At 44.4% G+C, this 18,094-nt stretch overlaps 1 protein-coding gene across 2 annotated transcripts in view; it reads right to left on the reverse strand.

Annotated features, from left to right (window-relative positions):
• Positions 1 to 5,920: 5,920 nt before the first annotated feature.
• Positions 5,921 to 18,094, reverse strand: part of FYB1 (FYN binding protein 1) — an 80,251-nt gene continuing 68,077 nt past the window's right edge. For both annotated transcript variants that reach the window (XM_053301570.1, XM_053301569.1), the window contains 3 exons: positions 12,863 to 12,896; positions 10,071 to 10,102; positions 5,921 to 9,929 (listed from right to left, as the gene is read on the reverse strand). In XM_053301570.1, the coding sequence (XP_053157545.1) occupies positions 9,907 to 9,929; positions 10,071 to 10,102; positions 12,863 to 12,896 (89 nt within the window). In that variant the 3' untranslated portion in view covers positions 5,921 to 9,906. The remainder of the gene's footprint in view (positions 9,930 to 10,070; positions 10,103 to 12,862; positions 12,897 to 18,094) is intronic.

Below are 18,094 nucleotides of genomic sequence, written 5' to 3' on the forward strand. Positions count from 1 at the left end.
TCCACACTACACAGTCTGACAGTTGACTGTTGTAGTACTACCTTCTCCATTCTCTGTTCCCCTTCCTGCGGACTGTTCCCCATCTGTCTTAAAACCATATCTGCTGACAGTTTAAAACCAAAACCAAAAAACAAACGTCCTATGACCAGTTGGGATATTCATAAACATTTCATAATACCTCAGCAGCTGAGCCAATACTTAGGAAGTGCTAATATCAGTCGCTGAAGCCAAACGTCTCATAGCCAATATCCATGTAGGTTTCAAATACTGCAACCTATATTTCCTACAGGGTCCCCTCCCCACCACGCAACATTATGTCATGCTTGTGTGATTAATTTGGAGCAAATTGAGAGCAGTTCTGTGCAAAAAGGCAGGGTATAAATGTCAGGGGCATAGCTAGGGGAGAGGGGGGGTCCGTGATTGCCCCTCTCCCCTGGCGACCCCTCAGAGTGAGGGAGACAATGAAGCAAATAGGGAGGGGTGGTGCTGGGTGCCGCTGCCCTCAGGAGTTCGGAGGGCCCGGGTTCTTTGAACCCAACTGCTCAATTATAGCTACTACACCCCTGAAATGAATAATCTAAACCTAACCTTCTTCCATGCAAAGCTTGTGATTGGTGCTTTAATTTGACAATTCATTCATATCCTGGCAGTTTAAAGGTAAAACGTGCCATAGAGTCGGTGAACATAAGAACAGCCCTGCTGGATCAGGCCCAAGAAGGCCCATCTAGTCCAGCATCCTGTTTCACACAGTGGCCCACCAGATGCCGCTGGAAGACACAGGCAGGAGTTGAGGGCGTGCCCTCTCTCCTGCTGTTGGTCCCCTGCAAATGGTACTCAAAGGCATCCTGCCTTTGAAGCTGGAGGTGGCCCACAGCCCTCCGACTAGTAGCCATTGATAGACCTCTCCTCCATGAAGTCATCCAAACCCCTCTTAAAGCCTGGTGACCACAGAGCCATTGGTATTGGTAGACTACAGGAGGGGTTTACCATTGCCTCCTCCCACGCAGTATGAGCTGATGTCTTTCAGCATTTCATATATCACTGCTGCCCAATATAGGTGCTTCCCATAGTCTGGGAAACATACCAGCAGGGATTCAAACCGGCAACCTCTGGCTTGCTAGTCAAGCCGTTTCCCCGTTGTGCCATTATGTGGCTAGTTTTTTACATATGTATAAAATGGTGATGGGCACACCCCCCCATCTCCATTCCCTGTCTGCTCTTGCCAGCAAGAGGGTGGACAGGTTGCTTCTTCTCTCATTCCTGCGTGAGAGAAAACAACTGATCCACTTGCCTAAGAGCCGGTGTGAGGTGGGCAGCAGAGGCAGGAGGAGGAGGAGGTAGCTATGAGAATGGCCCTTTTTTACTGTGATTTATGCTTATTTACACTTATACACACTTATAAGCCCTTTATATACTCTCATCCTAACACGTCCCAGTCTACACCACTACACCTAAAACCTCTTGTCTGTAAAACCTTCCTATGCCCCTGGGGCAGCACTACTACTACTACTACTACTACTACTACTTATATACCACTGCTCAACAAGAAGTTTTCAAAGCAGTGTGTACATAGAAAATGAATAACAAATGAGGTGGTCCCCTGTCCCCAAGAAGGCTCACAGCCTAAAAAGAAACATAAGATAGACACCGGCAACAGCCACTGGAGGGATGTTGTGCTGAGGTTGAATAGGGACAGTTGCTCCCCCGCTGCTAAATATAAGAGAAATACCACTTTTTAAAAATGCCTCTTTTGCTCAGTTAGCAGGGGGAAGTCACTGTGCATCCATAACCCATGACTAAAATAGCCTCAGAGGCTATGAGTGAAGAAACCCACACACATGTATGTGTGTGCAGGTACGTGTATGGTGTGCATATCACCACATGTGGCATATAGTTATTCATATATATATATATATATTCATATTCTGAGAGCTATTTGAGAAATATAGTGTGCTTTGTATGCTCTGCAAATACCTTCAGATGTGTTTAAAAACAGTGGAAAAGCACTGGATCCAATTCACAACTTTGCACATATGTTAAAGTTTCACACTTCTAAGGGTGTGGTTTTACTCAGAAACATGACTGGGTTTTCTCTGCAAAACGTCTTTCTGCTTCCTGTTTGCACTCAAAATAATTTTGCCTGAGTACAACAACAAAACAGCATTTATGCTTTTCTTTTCTTTTTAAGACAGAACAGATTTTTCAGGCAGATTATGACAGTTTGATAGAAAGATATGTAAAGTTGTCCCACTATGCCTCTGTTAAACAGCTTTTTAAGGTTTTTTCGTATTATTATCATTTAAAATCCTTAATGGGTGGCACTGTATAACTGTCATATGACATCATATGCTTCCCAATTACTCCCCTCATGTTGGAGTGGATGTCAATCTGAAGGTTCATATTACCATACTTGGTCAAAATGTCCCACTTTTTAAAAGTTAGGTGTTATCCAATATTATAACTGGGACGTTAATACAAAGAAACCCAGGAACCATGTTTAGGAGTTCATATCTCATGTCAATGCCCAGTTATTCATGAAGATTTCATTGGTTTACTTTTAATGACAGCAAACTTCATAATCTCTAAAACATGGAAAAGAAGGAGGCAACCCTCTATTAGAGTGGCTTGACAAAATATGGTATATGACAACATATACACTGGAGATTGGGGCCATTCACACGACCAGGTGGGGGGGGGGAAGGCTAGTTCAACTCACCTTTCCCCCAGACGAGCGCTTGAATGTTGCTGAGAGCGTCGACCGTGCTCCTAGATGATCCGTGCTACATGGCACAGCACATGACCCGTCCTGGCCTCCAGTTATCCCACAATGCACTGTTTGACATGCACGGTGTATTGGGGGCTTCCTCCAGGAGATGGGCACTCTAGGCTCCCATCTCTGTGTCTGCTGGGGCTGAATGCGAAAGCCTGGAGCCCGGGTTAAGGACACACTCAAGCCTTTAACCCCGGCTAAGAGCTGGGTTGAAAAGCTGGGCTAGATGGCACTGCCCCACCAGGATCGGGCCCAATCCCAGTGGTTCTCATGAGCAGCTTAACCCAGGCTGGGCTTCCTTAGCCTGGGTTATGGTGCGCATGAGAACAGCCACATCATTTTCTTGAGAGATGGTTACCTTCCTCAGTTTCACAGATAGAAATAAACTCACATATACAAAACCTGAAAGACTTAATTCAATACTCCTCTGGTAAAAAGCAAGGTATCCCTTACAATTCTGTTATCTGTAAATTATATTGACAAGTCATAAATTAGACAATGGGGGAAATGCATTATTATTAGAGAGCCTTATTGCTATTTCTTTTATGTGTATTTTACCTGGAGCTTTTTCAGATGGCGACATTCCACAACTTTACTTTGGGAGGGTGGGTATGCGTTCATGTATTGGCCAGATTTACTCTCAAGTCCAAGTCCATTTCAGAGAGCACTGCACACATGATTCGAGTTTTCCCTTCTTTATTGGAACCTAGACCAATTTATGTCCAGTGTAAAAAAAATCCCATTTTTGCATTGGAATATCCGTTATGCCCTGAACTTGCAGTAAAGCCTCACAGTAAACCCGCAGCAAAGCCTGCTGTTTGAAAAGCCTCCTGGTGAGAATAATGATAGATTGCAAAGTGAAATGCATGAGAATACTCATCTTTTGTTCCTCTATATCTGATGTAATTTGAAAATTTTTGTTAATTTTTTAGAAGCGGGTATATTTTTAAAAATAAAAATCATTTTAAAAAATCCTGCAGAACTCAGCTTCACCAGAGTGAGAAAGGGTGTGTACAGACATACCTTAGAAAGAGGAGTCACCATGGTTGCTGCTTGCTCTCCCCCCCCCACCACTCTTGGGTAGAGTGATCCTGGGTTCTGCCTCCTCTTTTAGCTCATGAGCATATGCTGAAATACTTGCCTGATAAGCACAAAAGAGCTAGCTATCTAGACTTCTCATAAAACTTGTGGCATCTCCAAAACTGTCAGTTTTATGATCCACTACTGGGGTGTTTAGAGGGTAGCAGCCCCACCAAATCCCATATGGGGGGCAATCATTATATCATAAGGTACATGATTAAAACAAGTACTGTATTATCAGCTGCAAAATAGAATGCAGAATTCTAGACAGTCTAATCTCAGCAACTATTGTAGGACTTACCCCGCCCCTGCCCCCAAATGGGGTTTGGAGAGTTGCTAACCCTAAACACTCCAGCAGTTGCTCACAAGACTGGCAGTTTTGGAGGTGCCGTAACTTTGGTAAGATATCCAGATAGACTTTTTGTACCTGATGATGTAAGTCTTTTGGTACAGGCTCTTGGCTTATTCTTGCTTCCTGTTTTGTATTTGAGGGGAGAATACTCTTCAACCCCCATCTCTCCCCCAACCCTTCTTACCCAGCTGGTTTTGAAGTGGTGGCAACAGTAGCATCGCCACCCTTCCACCCACTTAACCCTTCCTTTCACCCTCCTGATGAAAGCCGTCCCCCTCTCCTACTCCTCCTGTTCTTATACAGAAAACTACATTTCCCAGAGTTCTGGTTCATGGTTTGTTATCATAGGAGTGATCCATGCAATAGGGATGAAGGGCAGGGCTGATCTGCTGCTTCCCCACTGCAGCCAATAGAGGGAAGGAAGGATTCAATGGGTGAGTGGTGGGAAGTGAATCCGTGAATTGGTGATGGGAAGGAGGAGCTCAGGGTGTGGGGTGGGGGTGTCATAATGCTCACTTTAGGAAGTGATAATTACATGGCACCAAGGCTTGTGTTTTGAGCCAAGGAATTACCAACTTTGGCAATATGGCAACTTGTACCTTGCTTGCTCCCATTCACAGGAACACAGGAAGCTGCCTTATACTGAGTCAGATCATTGGTCCATCTAGCTCAGTATTGTCTGCACTGGCAGTGGCTGTCTAAGGTTTCAGGGAGTCCCTCCCAGTCCTACTTGGAGATGCCAGGGATTAAACCTGGGCCCTTCTGCAGGCAAAGCAGATGCTCTTCCACAGAGCTACAGTCCCATGCCTGAAGGGGAATATCTTACAGCTGAGAGTGCTCACATGTCATCACCCATCCAAATGCAAACCAAGGCAGACCCTGTGTAATGATCAAAGGAGGGATACAAAATCCCTCCTCCAGCTCTGAGGAGTCCTGGGTAGGTTCCCACCAACCACTTTTTAATAGGAGCAGATTCACCCTTCCAAGGGAATATTCTGGGAGAGTAAAGTTGAACTTGAAAACCCCTCCCTACAAGAAAGGTGTGAGCAGTCTTAGGCCTTCAAGAGTGTGTGACTAGGGCAGGGCCCAATAAGGAGTGACACTCTATAAAAATAACAAGGATTTATTAATAACTGGATGATAAGGACAACTATAGAGGCATCAATAATCACTCCTTCCATTCAAGTAACCCCTTCCCCAGGATCTTCAAGAACCATGCAGTCAGATCCAAGCACTTAAACTAAAATAAATACCCTGTCACATCTTGCTAAACTGATCCCTATCCTTCCTACTTACTTCCAGGTAAAGAACTTCCAGTTGATTCCCAGCCCCAGGCTGTCAGTCTCCCTTTTTCCTACAGTAGTTGCTGATCAGACCTTGGGTTGCTCTCCATGCAGAACTGGAGTATGAACAGGGTGTCCTGCATTCTGTTACACAGGTTTTGCAACCTCTGGCCCCTTCAACCCCAGTTTCATGTTACATGTGAATGTGGCCAATAATTCATGCTTGCTACTGCAAGACCAGCTCCCCTATGTTCCTGATACTGGTCACCATTACCTGGTCATCATACTTGTCACACCCTGTGGTTGCTTTCCCCACTCTTTCAGGCTGACTTTGTTTTGCAATCTAGAAGCAGCAGCAGGCTGAATGTGGCTGCAGCATTTGTCTAGGGGTGAACTTTGTGGTAAGTGAAGGAATCCACAGGCAAAACACTGCAGTTTAGAAAACCCACATGACCTTTAATGTTTCTAAGACCATAACAAGTTCAAGAACAACATCTACAGAGAATAAAAACAGAAGTTTAATATCCTTAAAAATCTGTTGGTTAACAATATGCTATAAAAGTCAAGGGTTCAAAGGCTAGAATCTCAGGATGCAGCACATACAAGAAAACAGTGGTCAACATCCTAACAAAGCACATGTGCAACAAAGCAAACATGTGTGCATTTGGTGTGTTCCAGGGTAAAGTAATGCAGGCACGTTGAGTGCAGGGGGAGCACAATATATTATTGATTTATTTTATATTTTATTTTATTTAGCATATTTTTATACTGCCCCAAACACAAGTTCTCTGGGCGGTTTACAAAACAATATATGCTGATCACCACTTCCCTTTGCAATCCAAAAAAAATTCTATAATCCCAAAACATGTATCTCACACGGCACTCAGGGATAAACTTTCAAGGGTCACAGAGCACTTCAGGGGGAAGTGGAGATCAGCAAAAAAAAACCCCCTCCCCGTGTGAATGCCACACACCTTTCCTCCGGAATGCAGCACATGCACGTGTGCTGCACGCATGCTTTGTTGATCAGAAGGTCAGCCATTGTTTTTAAAAACCCATAAATTACATTCATGGTCATTTAATTAAAAACATAAAAACATGTAATAGAACTCTTTTTCATCAAGCAATTGCCATTACAGAATAATTTAACTTCAGCGGATGCTTTCCTTGGTTACGTGCAAGGGTGCACATCCTGTCTTTCCAAGCCAACTAGGGTCATTCATATGTGTACCACTAAAGGACAAGGAACTATGCATGGAAATGGGTGCTGTGTGAGTGGTTTCTAGACCAATTCAGCAGCTGCAGCCGTGCGCACATATTCCTGGTCAGATTATCATCAGTACTGCTGATCAGCTGTTGGGAGGGGACCATGGCTAGACTGGAGATACGTTGGGGAGGTATGGCTTTGAGAAATGTGAAGTAGTTTAAATAATGACTGAGTTTCATTTCTTAGAATATCAAGAAATTTGAACATGTTGATTTATATCAACATACAAGGCTTTTGTCCATCATCACTTGACAAAGAATTGTTTTCGAAACAGAGGTTCACCAGGTCACCGTAGTGTATGTGGACGTCTTCACTACCTACTTGGTTATAGACTTCATGTGCTCTGTTCCTGATATGCAGTCTGTGGACTTTATCATTTATATGATTATATCTATTGTGGCATCTGTTATTGGTATATACCATTGTATTATGCATATTTAATTGATTCATATTCTATATATTTCACAATATAGCAATTTCTATCTTATTGTGATATTTCTCAATCGATTGGTTATTTTATGAGGAATCCTTCCCTCCCCCCTCCACCTTTTTGGTGACATATTTAGATCCTAGTATGTTATATACATTTCACTAGATTTATTACTACCCTTACACCCTCCCTGCTGATCAGTGCTGTTGCTGATTATCTGACCAGGACACTGTGTGTATATTTGTGTGCATGCATACACATCATTGCAACCTTTACTACTGAGCCTGGAATGTTGTTTCAAACGTATTAGGGAGTCTTTGACAATAATTACTGTAATCACAATCATCTCTGCAATCACAAGTAGTCTGATATTTATCTGCTGAATGAGCTATCATCAACTGGGAGGCATTGCATAGTCTTTCATAGCCTCATAACATATGAGGCTAATTTATTATGATGGCGACGGAAACATGTGATGAAAAGTTTTGTTTCATAACCTGCAAGGGATGCAAGGAGTCGCGGAGTTATCCATCTTTCCACTCTGAACATCCCTCAGTCAGCAAAACAATGTCCCAGCCTCCCTGAGGGCATCTGGGATTTTAAAACGCAAATGGGTCACTTCAGTGCTCACTGTTATTCTTGCTGGGGAGGGAGAGGCAGATGATAGGAAAAGAGGAGCCAGGATGTGCAGGCCTCTACAGAGGGATATTGCATATCCTCCAACTGTTTCTGTCAGGGACAGTCCCTATTTTCGGGTACCTGTCACTGGAAAATCTCTCTCTTTGTTGTCTCTGTTTCGCTTTGGGCAGATACTTGAGATTAGGGATGTGCAGAATGGTTCGCTGTCGGAACTTTTCAACTGTGAACTGGGTTGTCCTGATTGTTCTGAGCTCAGAATAGAATGTCCTTCAAATGACTCCAAAATGGTGCTTGGAACCGGCTTGACCAGTTGTTCCAATGGAATGTTCTGAGGAATTGCGTTCCATTTTGAGCTCAGAACAGAACACAAGATCCATTTCGTGCACATCCATGCATGCAAAATCCTGTATGAATAATATATGTAGTTGCCTTATGCTCAGTCAGACCTTTGGTCCATCTTGGGTGGATAGTGAAACCACAAATAATGGGGCATTAGGGCAATGGGCATTTCTGAGTCAGCAGGACAAAAGGGCAAAAACGGAGCAAAAGGGCTGGCAACAGAGGGATGAAAAATGGACTGAAAGTGGGGGAAATGGGGAAGGGGTGCCGTACTGTGCTCTGTGTGTCCCCAGGTGTCCAGCAATGTCCCCCAAAGTAAAATATTATGGGGTTTTCTTGCAAAAATCACATTTTCTTCTTCATCTTTACAAACATGAGCTACAAAATGGCTCCTGTCCTCAAAATGGCAGGCGGAAATTACCCCGGAAGTCAGTTTCGTCCATCCCTGACCCACAGAAATGTGAGCCCTAACCCTTTAAATTGCCTAAATTTTTCACGTATACCAAGGTTGGGTGGATATTACCCGACCGCGGATATGCGAAACTGCAGATGCCGGGTATGCGATTAATTAGGTTCTCCTGTATTGTTTACAGTATACTTGCTAACATGAAGTGCAATCCTAATGGCAATGGTGGGGCTTGCGGGGCCACTGCTGCAGACCCAGAAGACTGTTACTACAGGTTTTCCCATTCGTGACAATGGGGGTAAAAACAGTGACACTGCAAGTGTAACTACTGATTCACAACCGCAGCGCCACTGCTTCTGGCTCCGCACCATTGCCATTAGCATTGTGCATCATGTCAGCCTCTGACTGGCAGCGGCTCCTATACTGAGTCAGACCATTGGTCTGTGTAACTCAGTATTGTCTACACTGACCAGCAGCAGCTCTCCAAGATTTCAGGCAGGGATGTTTCCCAGGCCTACCTGGAGATGCTGCCAGGGATTGAACCTGGGACTTTCTACATGCAAAGCAGATGCTCTACCACTGAGCTTCAGCACAGATAAACCAAATGTCAATGTACTGCTTCATTTCACATATGACCAATACCCAAAATATTGGGTAAACATTGCTTATTTTCGTTTTATCTAGATAATGGTTCACCTGCCGTTCGGTAATATATCTCCATGTTTTGAATGTGTTTAAACTGAAGCTGTTAGATAATTAGTACAACCAGATCCATCATGTGATGAAACATTAAGTTTGAAAAACAAAACACCTGTTATGGTCAGTGTGCTAATGCCCTCTGCTTCAGAAGACAGTGCAGAATTGGTTGCTGAAGAGCAAATGAACACAATATATATCAGGTGGAAGAAAGCTGTAATTATCGAGGTGCTGAGGTGCCTCAAGCAGTGATTCTTGATGAGACAATAGAAGTGTCGCAAAGAATGTTGCTATTTTCCTCAGTCAAGTGTTGGAGAGCATGCCACTGGAAAACAAAAAAGCTTGCACAAGGAAAATGGAGTGGTTGCTCCAATGGTTTCACAATATCATGCACTGTATTGACTGAGAAAGGAAGTGGTTTGGAGGTCTCTTTGTTGGCCCCAATCAAAGAAGATAGGGGCACACCAAGTAACGTTGTCATGCCTCCACTGGAAAACCCGCCTCTCTGTCTGGAAACTGCTGGGATAGCTTAACCAAATCTTCGGACCTAAGTATTACAGCCAGTGTGAGTAAGAAGTTTTGTTCTTGTATCAATCAGCTGGAGAGTCAGAGATGATGAAGCTCACATTGGAAGAGTTCAGCAGTTAATCATTGTCATAAATGCAGTCTGCATGAGAGAGAGAGAGAGAGAAAGGAAACCATCAATGTTGTATATGCTGCCTACCCTTTTAATTAAAAACAATCTTGAAGACCATACTTCAGTTTACATGCTCAATTACTATAATTCTATTTAACAGGTGTAACATACCATCAGCAATATCATCATAGATTTCTTCATCTCTGTAAATACAGAAAGGGGGGGGGACCAAATTGTGTTAGATATACTGTATATAATATACAAGTGGCCCTCATCTGTAGTTCCAGCAATCATGGTTTTGCATATCTGCAGTGAGGTCCTATAGACCTGGTGCCCATATCTGCAGGTGCAAAATTAGGTGATTTTCACCTATCCACAGTTTTAGGGACACCGGAAATGACTTCCCAAGTCATTTCTGGTGTCATTTCTGGTCTGGAGGCAGTGGGAGCCATTTTGTGGCTCGTTTTTTAAAAATTCCCACAATTTTTTGCTAAAATTAGAGGGATTGGGGGTTGGGGAGGCATTACTGGAGAGCTGGAGATTTGGAGAGCAAGGTAGAGTACTTTATTTATCTTATTTATGCCAATTCTAAGGCCTTTTGTATGTGTGTAGGAACCTAACCCCTAGATTCCTATAGGGGTAAGGTTTCATTATTTGTGGTTTCCATATTCACACTTATAGACGAGAACGGAACCCCTGCTAATAACAAGGGCCACATACATGTGTGTTTGTATGTGAAATAGATAGGCTGCACAATCCTATGCATACTTTCTCAGAATTAAGTCCCAGTGAGGCACAAATCAAAAAGGTGGTTTACAACTCAACCCTATACATACTGAGTTCCATTTCACTTACTCCCATGAAAAAGCATCACACTCAGAAATAGGGCAGGCCCTAGGGTTTTTGAGACCCTAGGCCAAGCGTGGCCAAACTTAGCCCACCGGCTGCTTATTGACTACAACTCCTATCATCCCCAGCCACAATATGGCTGGGGATGATGGCAGCTGTAGTTCAACAACAGCTGGAGAGGGCCAAGGTTGCCCACCCATGCCCTAGGCTAAGATTGACATTGGCGCCTCCTGCAGCTGAGAAGTGTGGAGCCCTGGCTTTAACTTGAGCTAGGCAGGCTGTTCCTTCGTCAGGATGAGCGGAGAGAGAGAAAGCAAAGCAAAGCAAGACAAGGTTGGCTTTGTTCAGTCACTCTACCCCCTCTGTGAAGGAGAGAAAATGGGCACTCCCAATGAGTCATGCCAGTAGCTGCTTGGAGAGGGAAAGGGAGGCATGCCGTGCCTCCACCCAATAACTGGTGTCCTAGGCGACTGCTGCTCAGAAAGTGAAATATTTAAGGGGTATTTTTGAAGATAGAACAAATGGAGAAAATGTTATTGGATGACATATCCCGCAGTGTAACGCAACAGTGCAGATCTGCCTGTGCCACGGTGGGGCTCCAAATTACCAAGCGATGCTGCTGTCCAAGAGGGCAGTACCGCCATTGCTGACGCTTGTGCTTACACTTTGCATGCTCCTTCCATTGGCAGACATGACGGGCATCTCTCTGTTGACATTAGGGACGTAGGTACACAGGAAGCTGTTTTGTACTGAGTCATTCCACTGGTCTAACTAGTTCAGTACTGTCTACACTGACTGGCAGCAGCTCTCCAAGGTAACAAGCGGGAGTTTCTCCAAGCCCTACGTAGAGATTCCAGGGGGTGAGACTGGAACCTTCCGCATGCAAGTTTGCAGATGCTCTTCCAATGAGCAATGGCCTCATCCCCCTAAGGGGAATATCTTCTTACAGTGCTCACGTGGTCTCCCATCCAAATGCAAAACAAGGTAGACCCTGCTTAGCAAAAGGGACAATTCATGCTTGCTCCCACTAGACCAGCTCTCCTCCCTTGAAAAGCAGCCCCAATGGTGTAGTATATCGGGGCTGCTGCGGAACAACTTAAATCCACTTCTGGGAAGTTGCAGAGTGCTCTTTCCATTGTTTCCAATGGAAGTAGAGCTGCATGACTGCCCAGAAGCAGTTTCAAGTTGTTCCACAGCAACCCGGCCCACTACCCCATTGAGGCTGCTTTTCAGGTTGCACAGCAGCCCTGGCGGCAGTGTTCCCTCTAACAGGGATTCCCAGACGTTGTAGACTACAACTCCCAGAATCCCCAGATGCAATGGCTTTTGCTTGGGGATTCTGGGAGTTGTAGTCAACAACATCTAGGAAACCCTGTTAGAGGGGACACTGCCTGGCGAGTCCCTAACATCAACATAGGCCTGCCTGTCCTGTCGGCCGCGATTACCAATGGAAGCAGTCCACAACATGACATCATGCAAGGGTCAACAGTGTCTCTGGATGATTTAGAGCCCTACAGCAGTGCAGGTAGGTCTGTACTGCCCATGTTACTCTGCAGGATATGTAAGCCATTGGGCACAAGCCATTGGTGCAAGCCCTGTTGAAAAGCATAGGCAAGACACCTCCAGCAATTTACTGTATTTACCCAAATAGAAGATGACTCTGAATTTAAGACAACCCCCTTTAAAAATACAGGTTAAATATAGGTTGTACCTGCATTTACCTAAATGGAAGGGGACTCTGAATTTAAGATGAACCCCATTCCCCCACCTTCATCCATTTCTAGCATCAAAGAACTTGGGGGAAACGATAGTCTCGGATTCAGGAAAATACAGTACACACATGCCATTCTTTGCAATGCACAATAACTTCTCATTTGATTGTGTCCATTATATTCTGCCAACCATAGCTGAAACTGAAAAGTGATGTAAAAAAACCCCTAGACTTTAGAGTAATATGCTTCTTTATATGCATTTTTATGAAGTGGCGACTTATCTGCATGTTTATAGCAAAAACATTCATTTACCAAACCTTGAAAAGGAATCAGAATTTCACTAGCCTTCTATGAAAATGTTCTGTATTAAAAGGAGTTTCAAGATGAAAACATCGCACTTACTCATCAAATATGCAGCTTTTTCGGACATAGCCATCTGTAAAATAAAATTATATGTGCATAATTATTTCCAGCTGAAGTTGCTGTATCTCTTCTCAAGTCAGAGGAAACAATAACAACACAAAAATGATATTGACAATCTTTGGTGCCATACTGACCCTGTGGAATTGGGTGGAATTTAGCAAGAATCAAAACGATGCACAGAAGCTGTATAGATCATTTGTTATGGAATACAAACTAGTTAATGTAGGCCTGCCCAACTCCCCCCCCAGCTGTTTTTGGACTACAATTCCCACAATCCCCAGCTATAGTGGCCAATAGCCAGGGATTATGGGCGTTTTAGGCCAACATCTGCAGGAGGGCTGAAGTGGAGCAGGCCTCTGTTAATGCTCACCACTTGTCAGGACCAACCTGCAGGGGCGGAGCCACCATTGGACAAATGGGTTCAAAGAACCTGGGCCACCGCCCCTCAGGGGCCACACCTCACAGCCCCAGACATGCCCCTCGCATGGCCCCATTTGGAATTTAGATTGGCCAGTGCTGCGAACGCAACACTGGCCAACTGAGCTCCTAAACAGGACCATGCAGCCCCGTTTGGGAGCGAAACCATGCCCCCGCATCTTACATCAGATGCAGGGGACAGGGCTAGGGGGGGCCGTGGTGGAGGCAGCGCCCAGGCCACTGCTGGCCTCCCTCTGTGACTGCCAACCTGGATTCTTACCATGAGGAAATCCTACTGGAGGATGAGGAGGAGACCACTGCAATTGAGATGCCCCAGACCCAATGAAAGCCCCCTGGATTCAACAGACCCTGAGCAGCCAGCGCTTATCCCTCCCACCCCAAGGAACCCTGGCACTCTGGGGATCCAGTGCCCCTGCCACAGGACTCATGTCCCATCCCTGCAACCCCCTCATTGCCACAGCATCCCAGGAGCGGAGGTGACACCAAACCAGCCGAAGCTCCAGTACTGGAGGCAAAGCGCTCACCTGGCTCCTTAAGGCCTCCCTCTCAATGGGCTTACTTGGGAGGACAGCTCAGGTGCCTGACTTGGATCCGGGCTGGTCTGAGCTCCAGGAAAGGCAGCACTCCTGGCCCCTACACAACCCCCCCATTCAAAGCCTGACCTTGCTGGTGCAACAGCCGTCTCACTGCTCTCATGGCTCCAGCTGCTGCCTTGCTCCATCTCCCCTGCCCTGTCAGACCCAGGCATGGACACCACCATAGATGAAGAATTTTATTTCTATATGTCATGAAGGGCTTGATTCACACATTGCATGCAAATCACTCAGTGTTTTAGCACTTGATGACTTATTTATTTAGTACATTTATATCGTGCTCTTCCTCCAAGGAGCCCAGAGGAGTGTACATGGTTATGTTTCGCCTCACAACAACCCTGTGAGGTAGGTTAGGCTGAGAGAGACGTGACTGGCCCAGAGTCACTCAGTGAGTTTCATGGCTGAATGGGGATTTGAACTCAGGTCTCCCTGGTTCTAGTCTGACACTCTGACCACTCAATTGAAACATAGCTTTACATGTGAACTGCCTCCATTAAAAAAGCGTTGTGGTGTCCAGAGACACTAATGCATTGTCTGTGACTATTTGGTCTGTGCCTGCTGCTTCACACATGCAAATCATTACGTGGTGACATGGTCAGTGAGTGATGAAAATGCATGTCTGAATTCACCTCAAAAGCCCGAAGCAGGTTTTACCTGTAGCTGAAGCATCAAAAAGATGTTGCTGACTTTGGCTGAGTGATACGAAAAGACAGCAACATTATAGTTTCACACTTATATCTTAATAACACTGAAGTATAAAGTGTGAGCATAACATTATCATTACCTTTCAAGGCACTACAATAAAAGTAAATTCATGTTTTTATTTGTGGGGGATCCAAAGTCTTCTTCCCACTAGCAAAAGTCTTACTGAGAAAACACATTTTCCCAGGACTTTATCATCAGTATTTTGTCACTGGGGCAAAAAAAGAAAGAAGGGGTGGGTTTTCCATAACTGAACACCCCTATTAGGATAACAAATACTGCGTGAACAGTGGCTGCACATCATGAACCACCAGCACAAACTCCTTTCATGTGCCTGAACCATTCTGTGGTATGTATGTATGTATGTATGTATGTATGTATGTATGTATGTATGTATTTTTTAAAAAAAATCAGAGCTGAGGCATCTCCAAAGCACTACGGAAGCATGGACCACTCATGCACCTTGAACATCAATTTAGGACCAACAAAAGGAAGTACTTTTTCACACAATGTATAACCAACCTATGGAATTCTCTGCCACAAGTTGCAATGGTAGCCAACAGCCTGGATGGCTTTAAGAGGGGTTTAGATAATTTCATGGGGGACAAGTCTATCAACGGCTACTAGGGCTATAGGCCACCTCCAGCCTCAGAGGCAAGATGCCTCTCAATACCAGTTGCAGGGGAGCAACAGCAGGAGAGAGGGCAAGCACACACCTCTTGCCTGTGGGCTTTCCAGAGGCATATGGTGGGCTACTGTGTGAAACAGGATGATGGACTAGATAGGCCTTGGGCCTGATCCAGTAGGGTTGTTCTTATGTTCTTATCAGAGTGGTGCTCAGGTCTGGCATCAGAAGGTGCCTGGACTCCACACCTGGGTATGGTTCACCACTGTTGTTTGCTCATACCTAGTCCTGGCCCCACTCAGGAGAATTGGGCCCAGCTGTTGGCAGCCATGTTTTGCTAGCGGTTGCCATTTTCTCCTCACCATGACCTCCCCACAAGTAGTATTGCTCTGAAGCAATTGGAGAACAAAAATAATAACCACTGTGGGGAAATGCCACCCCACCCCCCGCCCAGGAACAATCCTACTTTTGGGGCTCTGTGGGGCAGAAAACTGAGTCCAGGAGACAGAGTGCTGCTGCCACCAGGGTACCATGAACCTTAGGGGGGGCCCACAGATTTAGGAATGGGCCCACTGGAGGGGCCCCTCAAATCACCAACCCTTGTGGTGCTCATCCCTTCCCACATAAAATAAAGCCTCATTATTTCATTGACACATTCCTTTGGATTGTTCTGCCAAATTGCAACACAAGATACACATTAATGTATGAGCAGTAGGCAGGGAGGTTGTTGAATATGACTACCAATCATGAAATTGCCCATAGGTAAAGTACAATCAACATGACAGCCATTCTTGTAAAAGCAGTTCAGAAGTACTCTAAACCACTCTCCGCATGCACTGGCTATTTATTTCCTTTCTAATAAAAGATTAAATAAACATTATATAATAATAAAATTGAGGTCTTGGTCACTTAGAGAACGGGGCAAAGACGCAGAGGTTATATAGAGCAGCAAAAACCTCTGGGAAGAAATAAACATTTTCCGGTTTATTTTCTGTGAACCTTCTAAAAATTCCTTGGAGGCTTGTATGCTCCTCCTCTTAGGGCTGGAGTTTACCTCTCCCCCTCCCTGTAAAACCAGATGAACATTTTATTCTCCTGTAGCAAGGCTGCCTCCCAGAACACTGTGTGAGGGTGGCATGTTGCACCATGCCAGCGTGGTGTAGTGGTTAGAGTGCTGGACTAGGACGGGGGAGACCCAAGTTCAAATCCCCATTCAGCCATGAGACTTGCTGGGTGACTCTGGGCCAGTCACTTCTCTCTCAGCCTAACCTACTTCACGGGGTTGTTGTGAGGAGAAAGTTAAATATGTAGTACATCGCTCTGGGCTCCTTGGAGGAAGAGTGGGATATAAAATATAATAATAATAATAAGGTAGCAGGGATGATACACTGGAACATCTGCAAAAAATACAAGCTACCTGTAGGCAAAGATTGGTGGGACCATAAAATTGAAAAAGTTGAAGAAAATGAAGATGTAAAAATATTATGGGACTTCCGACTACAAACAGACAAACATCTGCCACACAATACACCAGATATAACTGTAGTCGAGAAGAAAGAAAAACAAGTGAAAATAATCGGCATAGCAATGCCAGGGGATAGCAGAATAGAAGAAAAAGAAACAGAAAAAATCACAAAATACAAAGATCTACAAATTGAAATTGAAAGGCTGTAGAAAAAGACCAAAATAATCCCAGTGGTAATTGGAGCCCTGGGTGCAGTTCCAAAAGACCTTGAAGAGCACCTCAACACCATAGGGGCCACAGAAATCACGATCAGCCAATTACAAAAAGCAGCTTTACTGAGAACAGCCTATATTCTGCGACAATACTGTATCTATAACAACAGCAACAACATTGACAATAAAATTCAGCCATCCTAGGTTCTTGGGAAGGACTCGATGTCTGGATAAAACAAACCAGTCAATAACCCCTGTCTGACTGTGTAAATAAATAAATAAATAAATAATGATAATGATAATAAGCATGTGGAGTACACAGTTAACAATCAATGGCGAGACACTTGGACAGGTTAGCATTAGAAGAGGTATTTTCCAAGGGGACACACTATCCTCTCTGTTGTTTGTAATCGCCATGACTCCACTTTCACAAATACTAAACAAAACAGGCCTCAGATACCAAACATCTAAAACATCAAGTAAAATAAACCCTCTGCTGTACATGGACGATCTGAAGTTGTATGGAAAGTCCCAGACAGAAATCGAATCACTGCTAAACACTGTCCGTATATTCAGTACGATATAGCAATGGAGTTTGGACTAGACAAGTGTGCTGCATTAATAATGAACAGAGGAAAAATAAGAAAAACAGAGGGAATAGAACTGCCCAATGGAAGAAACATCAAGAACCTGGAAGATTAAGAACATTACAAATACTTGGGCATTCTCCAGGCTGATAACATTGCACACGCTGAAGTTAAAAGAAAAATGGGAAATGAATATATCAGGAGAGTTAGAAAAATCCTCAAGTCCAAACTCAATGGCGGGAACACCATACATGCCATAAACACCTGGGCTATACCTGTTATCAGATACACTGCAGGAATAATAGACTGGACCCAGGCAGAGCTAGAGACGCTAGATCATAAGACCAGGAAAATCATGACCATCAATCATGCTCTACACCCCCACAGTGATGTAGATAGGCTATACCTCCCTCGCAGCTCAGGTGGAAGAGGAATGCTGTAAGTAGCGGGGATGATACACTGGAACATCTGCAAAAAATACAAGCTACCTGTAGCCAAAGATTTGTGGGACCATAAAATTGAAGAAGTTGTCGAAAATGAAGATGCAAAAATATTATGAGACTTCCAACTACAAACATCTGCCACACAA

The sequence above is a fragment of the Hemicordylus capensis genome, chromosome 2, assembly GCF_027244095.1.
Source record: "Hemicordylus capensis ecotype Gifberg chromosome 2, rHemCap1.1.pri, whole genome shotgun sequence".
Classification (NCBI taxonomy): domain Eukaryota; kingdom Metazoa; phylum Chordata; class Lepidosauria; order Squamata; family Cordylidae; genus Hemicordylus; species Hemicordylus capensis.